Raw genomic sequence first — 7692 nt, 5'->3', positions numbered from 1 at the left:
TAACCTGTTTGGACGGACGGCACTTGTCCTCTTTTTGTTTTTGTTTGCATTTACTTTCGGCCGTCCGTCGTTTGTACCGTCCATCTCTCTCCGTCTTGTCTGCAGGGGGGGGGGGGGGGGGGTGTGTGCTGTCGATGGTGTGCAGGCAGCAGCCTCCCCCCTCCTCCTCTTCCTCCTCCTCTTCCTCTTCACTCTGCTCTCTCTTACTCATGCTCTTTCCTCCTCTTCCTCCTAAAGGAACGTATATGTGTGTTTTTTAACGTACTGGTTTTGGCAGGCCATGCATGGGAACCCCGAGTGTGACACTAATGACTGGCCTTGGTGAATGCATCACCGTCTTCTCCTCCTCTAGCCGTCTATTGATCTCAGTCCCTCCATCCATCTCACACTCTGTCCATCTCCATCTCCGCCCACCACTCGTCTGCACTGGCAGTGCCCACTCCCCCTCTCTCATCCATGATCCGGCACAGGGTTCGATTTAAGACACACGAGACACACAGTCACACACCACATGCAGTACAACACAACAGGCAACATGAATCAAGTCGAATACATATGTTGTTTCAAATAATGTAGCTGGGGCTTTTTCTTGTACTATTCTATTAAGTCCTGTTGGAGCATGCCAGTACAACCCTCCACAGAATGATTTGATTTGATTTGATTTGGTGGTCCAACAGGCACATAGTTATGGGTTCCGTTCTTCTCGTTTACTTTTGAACATTATTTTGGAGACTAAAATCGACCCCTGAGTTTTCATTTGTCCGTGACCAGCTACTCATTTCTGTTCTTCCGTTGCTGGTGGTTTATTGCATGATGGGGACAGTGATCTGCTCCTCCCTCCCTCCCTCCCTCCATCCCTCCATCCCTCCCTCCCTCCCTCCCTCCCTCCCTCCCTTTCCACTCCTGATTACCACTTGAATGAATCCTGCAGAAACCTGTTTTTATTATTATTTTTTGGGGGGGGGGGGGGGGGGTCCTTCCTTACCCCTTTGTGTTCCCCCATCCTCCTCCTCCCCCTGCCTGCTACCTTTCCCTGGCTGCATGTGTGTGTGTGTGTGATCCCCTTCCACTGGGTTAGTCTGTTTCTCTCTGGTCTTGTCATTTGGTTCATTTGGATTTGTGGGATGTGCTGTGAGTTTGGATGAATATTGATGTGTGTGTGTGTGTGTGTGTGTGTGTGTGTGTGTGTGTGTGTGTGTGTGTGTGTGTGTGTGTGTGTGTGTGTGTGTGTGTGCGCGTGGGTATGGGTGGGTGCAAATGCTGATGAGCATGGTGTGTGTGTGTGTGTGTGTGTGTGTGCATGTATGACTTCATAGTTTCAGTGTATGTGTGTCTTTGGGAAGTTTCTGGTCCTGATTAAAATGTGTTCTGTTTTCTCCTCTTGATTTCCCTGGTTGCTGATCCCCTTCCTCCCACTTTAATTATTATGTGTTGTGGTAAGTTCCTGGTTTGAGGTTTATTTTTGTCTGGGTTTGATTGGGGGACCAACTGCAATAAACCAGTTCAGAGCTGAGCCAAATGACACAACTCCTGACGTAAGGGCAAAAACCCTCTCCAGCCTGGACGCCTTGGCCAGAGATCACAGCGAAGCTCGGATTAGATTGTGAGGTCTTTGGACCCGGTTTGACTCAGTTCTGAACCATTCTGTTTTGTCCCACGTCACAATACTCTTTCTCCTCTCCTCCTCCTCCTCACTGTAAACATCCTGTCTCCACACCACGTTGGCACAGAGCACTGCACACACACACACACAAACCTCACTCCTCTCCCCCATAGCTCTGATCTGACAGGCTGCCCCCTTCAGGACACTGTAAGGTGTTGCAGTGTAACCCTTTGGAATAGGCCATAGCCATCCGATCCGATCTGACTTCCTTCTGGTACCAGGGAAGCTCTGGTTGCTCAGCGAGGACAAAGAGGACACTGTGCCTAATTCAGTTACTGCTTTTGGAGAGAAAACTGTCATTCTATTCTCCCTTCTTCACGCCTCTTTTTCTCGCCTCTTTTCTCTCCTTATGCTGTGCATTCGATTCTGGCGTAAATGATCGCCTCCTGCAGTGCAAGCAGACACATTCCACCATAGATCATGATGATACATAATGGAACAGCGGAGAGAGAGTTGGTTTCAGTTGCATTCTGCATCTAGATCAGGCTAAATACGTGGCAGGGGCTCATGATATAGACTGCAGCTATAGTACCAGGGGCTCATGATATAGACTGCAGCTGTAGTATCTCTAGATACATACGTTTTGGTGTATTCAGAAGTAACAACAGATACAACCTGAGTGTAAGGATACAGAAGATTTCCTTTAAAGTCAAAATGGGTGAAATCTGATGCTAAATGGGTAGAATATGATGCTAAAGCTCTGAACAGTATACATTTGCCAGTGAACCTGCATGATGTAGAGATGAAGAGGAAAGGAGAGGGTCACCACAGTACATACATTCACTGCTAGCTCAGACTCACTGTGGCACCCTGCCCAGTCTAATGGCAGTGTCTTTCTCCAGTAGCTCATGGCCACTCTTCAGATGTCAGGCTACCTCCTGGGTCATGGCCTTAGTGTGATGGAAAGGAAGACAGACCATACATTTAGATTGTGGTGCATTATAATACTGAGATGACCGTTGAACCAGTGATGATTTGATTGGCTTCAATTTAAGCACCTCTTCAGTAAACTTTTTTTTTTTTTAAGATGTATTTATGGGCTTTTTAGCCTTTATTTGGATAGGACATTGAAGTATTTGGACAGGAAGAGAGGAGGTGGGGAGAAGATTGGGAAACGACATCGGGCCGGAATCGAATCTGTGTCCCCGCCAGCATTGTAGCCCGTAAATGAGGGCTTATTGGCTGCGCCCACAGTGCCCCTGTAAAAATATGTTTTTATTAATTTATAATTTATTTTATAAGAAGACTTGAGGTTGTAATTGCTGCTAATACTTTCTAAAACCCTGTCTTTGCCTTGTCATTATTGAGGTATTGAGTGTAGATTGATGAGGGAAGAAATGAACTTAAATGATTTTAGCATAAGGCTGCGACATAACAAAAAAAAAAAAAAGTGATACGGTCTGAATACTTCCTGAATGCACTCTATATTAAAATATATCAGAAGATATGTTTATTCCACAGGGATATTATCTGTTGACTGAACCCTCTGTCTAGAAGCATTTTAGGCATTGCAAATGATATTGTATATTAGAACTGCATTGATGGACAGCATTCGTATAGTTACTGCATTGAATAACTTGAGTTGGAGTTGCAATGTTTCCAGTTGCTCCAGTAATGTTTTTAGTGCCTGCACACAAAAGTGTCAATTAGTTGTAGATTTTTCTAAATCTGTAAGCCATTTAAGGTAACATGGTGATTTTCAATGACTGTGGCACTGGTGTCTGTGTAAATGTTTGCATTCGTTTATTAGGCCGACACTATTATCAATGTTGACAATAGCTTTTGCAATTTTCAGCTGGGTAAAGCTGGCCTTTATTTCTTATCTGTGATTCTTCATCATAGCAGTCAGTCTCTTTACTTCACACATTTTCAATATCTGTGTTCAGGGATGGCGATTGTTTGGGTGTGAGCCAAGTGTTGATACATAATTGCTGCTTTTATTGAATTGTTGCTAATTCCTTCTGTCTTTTGTAGGATGGAAAGAGGATGTTTGGAACTTATTTTAGAGTCGGGATTTATGGCTCTAAATTTGGAGACTTGGATGAGCAGGAGTTTGTGTACAAAGAACCAGCTATCACCAAGCTGGCAGAGATCTCACATAGACTCGAGGTAAATAATTACAAAAAGTCCCTGTCTGTGCGTGCGTGCGTGCGTGTGTGTGTGTGTGGCCTAAGAGACTGACTGTCGTCTTCCCTTTGTCACATTCAGGGTTTCTATGGGGAAAGGTTTGGAGAAGAGCAGGTTGAGGTCATTAAGGACTCCAACCCAGTGGACAAGTGCAAATTGGATCCAAACAAAGTAAGTATGAGTCTTTCTCAAGGTGCCAGGGCTAGACATCGGCCCCCTGGCATTGAAATGGCATTTACTCAAGGTGCCAGGGCTAGACATCGGCCCCTGGCATTGAAATGGCATTTGGTCAAATGTAGGGCAATCAAGACTGAAGCCCACCCTTTGAACTCTGTTATCTCTCGAACAATCATGCAAGGTGTTCATGAATATGATCAATTGTGCATAATGAAAAAGTAATGTGTCAAAAGCTATGCAGAATGTTATATCACAGCTGTGTAAATTGATTTGTGAAATTTACGCCAGTCCATCCTTGTGTATTTATCAGGCCTTCATCCAGATCACATACGTTGAGCCCTACTTCGATACTTACGAGATGAAGGACCGCATCACGTACTTTGACAAGAACTACAACCTGCGGCGCTTTGTATACTGCACGCCCTTCACGCTGGACGGACGGGCCCACGGCGATCTGCACGAGCAGTACAAGCGCAAGACCATCCTCACCACCTCGCACGCCTTCCCCTACATCAAGACCCGCATCAACATCATCCACAAGGAAGAGGTAGGCCTCACACTCGGCCGCATAAGCAACATCCCCAGCTCCTACCCCTAACTACCCCAACCCCCATACAGTGAGGCACACACTGACTACCGCCGGCCATCATGTTTATTTTGCTGTTGCTTTCACCCGGAGGAACTGACAGACTCTGTATTCCCACAACCTGTGTCCAGTGTACATGTTCTCCATAGGGGTGTGTTCATAGCCAAAACTACTAGCCAAAACTACTAGCCAAAAACAGGCCCTCACACTCCAACTGAATTGACCTGTCTGAGACGATCTCGTTTCCTTCGCACTGACTTGCCACCTTCTGACATGAACTTGTGGTGTCTCCAGATCATCTCCATGCCCATAGAGGTGGCCATCGAGGACATGCAGAAGAAGACGCAGGAGCTGGCCTTCGCCACCCACCAAGACCCATCAGATGCAAAGATGTTGCAGATGGTGCTCCAAGGATCAGTTGGCACCACCGTCAATCAGGTCCGCAGCCGCATGCAGTGTGTGTTTGACCTGGAGCCTTCCTCTTATCTGAACTCATGCTTGTGTGTGTTTGACCTGGAGCCTTCCTCTTATCTGAACTCATGCTAGTGTGTGTTGACCTGGAGCCTTCCTCTTATCTGAACTCATGCTTGTGTGTGTTTGACCTGGAGCCTTCCTCTTATCTGAACTCATGCTAGTGTGTGTTGACCTGAGCCTTCCTCTTATCTGAACTCATGCTAGTGTTCTGTGACATATTTGACTTGGTTTTGTTTTGAATCAAGTTGTGAAATGATGACAAAGATGAAGGGATACTACATGATGTATGCTGTAATGGTTCTAGGCTGATGGTTGACCTTAAACCTGTGAAGTAAAAGCCTCCTGATGTACCTATTTCCTGTTTTCTTATCTAGGGGCCGCTGGAGGTGGCCCAGGTGTTCCTGTCTGAAATCCCGAGTGACCCTAAGCTTTACAGACACCACAATAAGCTTCGCCTCTGCTTCAAAGATTTTACAAAGAGGTAACATAGCAGCCTCGAGTACTCTCTTTCCGATTTGGGTCTACAACAATCCAAATTCAGCCTTGTCTGTGCTGAGTTTCATAATCTCTTTCTTTGAATTCTTTGAGCCAGAAAAATCAGCCTGGAAAAATCCTTAAACCGTGTCAACCTCTCTTAGGTGTGAAGACGCCCTCCGCAAAAACAAGAGTTTGATCGGCCCTGACCAGAAGGAGTATCAGCGGGAGCTGGAGAGGAACTACCACCGGCTGAAGGAGTCTCTGCAGCCCCTAATCAACAGAAAGATCCCCCAGCTCTATAAGCCTGTGCTGCAGGTCAACGCCCACAGGTCAGTGTCAGGGTACACCTCATGAAGAGAAGTTACACCATCCATAGGAATCCACCCTGAAATTGATTCACACGCTTATGCATTTCTGCAGCTGCCCAAGGTGTCACTTTTGTTTGGTGAGGGTTGAAATTAGATATTTTCATAAAACAGTATTCATTTAATTAGTTCTGTAAATTCAACGATTCTGTTACATATAAATATTATGCCGTGTTGTGACCAAAACAGCACTGTTTACATTTTTAAACTAGAAAATAAACCATTGAAAAACTGCACTAATATGTGCGCTTGTCATACGCCACTAATTTCCAATGAAAACAGGAATGAGACTAGGGTGTCTGACAGTTGGACCATCTATTACAGAGCATGCGCAAGTTGTGTTCCTCGCTTTGATCGCTTAACTAAATACATCAATACTTTAATAACTAGAAACACAGCACGACTACTGAGATGTTGGTAGCCACCTCTAATGAGGATTTGCACGTCAATAAAACAACTTTTATGATTTATCACTTTTCTTTAGTCACACACATATACCTGTAGCGCAGGGGTTTGATTCTGTCAGTAAAGACCTTGTGATTTAGCGCTAGATCAGTATCAGTAGACAGACTGCTTTCTCCTCGAGCTTCTCACCTGCTTCCTCACTGCTTTACCCTCCGGCAAATCCATCTCATCTTTTCCTTTGCTCCTTTAACCATGCAGCAAAAGGACGACCTGACAAGGTAGTGGGCCCTGAGGGAACTCATGTAATACTCTCCGTTTGAGAAGATGGATCCTGTGTGAAATAATTGTTCTTTTGTCTTCTGTTTTTTTTTTTTTTTTTTTAGAGATTCCTTCAGTCGAATGAGTCTTCGTAAACTCGAGGTGTGAACGTCGACCATGAAGGAAAGACAGGATGGCTTGTGTACACGAAGATAATTTATTTGTTTGTAAATATCAGGCCCTTGAGCAAATTCAGTTGTTCCTGCAGAAGGATGGGATGGGGAGGGGGAGGGAGGGGGAGCGGAAGCTTGTGTTAAACATTGGGAAGTCATTCCTATACCTTATTCGTTTACAAAAACGGTCTGTTACGAAATCATTGGAACATGAAAGTGGACAGCGTACGGTATGTGTCAAAATCTGGATTCAGTTTTCCTGTGTGCACTTTTTATTTTTTAAACTGTATTCCGATGCATTTTACCAGACATTGTACAACTTGAAAGTTTACAATTTAATCCAAAAAGACAAAACAAAGGTACCACTATTTATCATGACGATTCATCTTCTTTTTTTTTTAAGTTACTGGTACTGCATTTGTTTAAAAAAAAAAAAAGAAAAAGAAAATAGGGTACGGTTTCAAACATCCTTGACTTGTTTTATGTAGCTTTTGTTTACTTTAAATATTTTACTAAATAAATTTTAATGTCTGTACTGATCTCTGTTCAGTTGATGAAACACACCCACACAGTCGAATGTAGATATTGCTGGTGTTTTAATAAAGAGTACAAGAGGATGTACAAAGAACAGGAAAGACACAGGTTGACTGGATGGAGACCCTGCAAGAACCTGGATATTTCAGCTAAGCATTTCAAATGTCCAGCCAATAACAATTAGCTAAAGCAAAAGAAGGAACGTCACTGAAATGCTTATAGTAGAACAACTAAATTGGTCAAAACTTTGTTAAAACTCTTGCTCTTGAACCATAACAAAAAAAACAGCTTGCTTTGCTGGAATGAGGTACATTTCATTTTCATCCCTGCCGTCAGTGGATCCCATCCACCTGCTCCTCCTGAAGCTGACGTAGCTTAGACACTGGAGCAAACATGGATTCCTCCCTGTGCAAATACCCCACTGAAGACTTTGGAGAACTGATATCACAACTA

General features: G+C 44.2%; 1 protein-coding gene across 21 annotated transcripts in view; it reads left to right on the top strand.

The window, feature by feature from the left end:
• Positions 1 to 7240, top strand: part of dock7 (dedicator of cytokinesis 7) — a 57136-nt gene extending 49896 nt beyond the window's left edge. For 13 of the 21 annotated variants that reach the window (XM_031574979.2, XM_031574994.2, XM_031574996.2 and 10 more), the window contains 7 exons: positions 3647 to 3772; positions 3872 to 3961; positions 4278 to 4514; positions 4848 to 4991; positions 5402 to 5508; positions 5666 to 5833; positions 6658 to 7240. In XM_031574979.2, the coding sequence (XP_031430839.1) occupies positions 3647 to 3772; positions 3872 to 3961; positions 4278 to 4514; positions 4848 to 4991; positions 5402 to 5508; positions 5666 to 5833; positions 6658 to 6700 (915 nt within the window). In that variant the 3' untranslated portion in view covers positions 6701 to 7240. Of the gene's footprint in view, positions 1 to 3637; positions 3773 to 3871; positions 3962 to 4277; positions 4515 to 4847; positions 4992 to 5401; positions 5509 to 5665; positions 5834 to 6532; positions 6553 to 6657 lie in introns of all 21 variants that reach the window. The other 8 variants (XM_031574995.2, XM_031574997.2, XM_031574978.2 and 5 more) reach the window with 2 other exon arrangements.
• Positions 7241 to 7692: the final 452 nt, after the last annotated feature.

Source organism: Clupea harengus, chromosome 10, assembly GCF_900700415.2.
Source record: "Clupea harengus chromosome 10, Ch_v2.0.2, whole genome shotgun sequence".
NCBI lineage: Eukaryota > Metazoa > Chordata > Actinopteri > Clupeiformes > Clupeidae > Clupea > Clupea harengus.
This window is presented reverse-complemented; position numbering and strand designations above follow the sequence as displayed.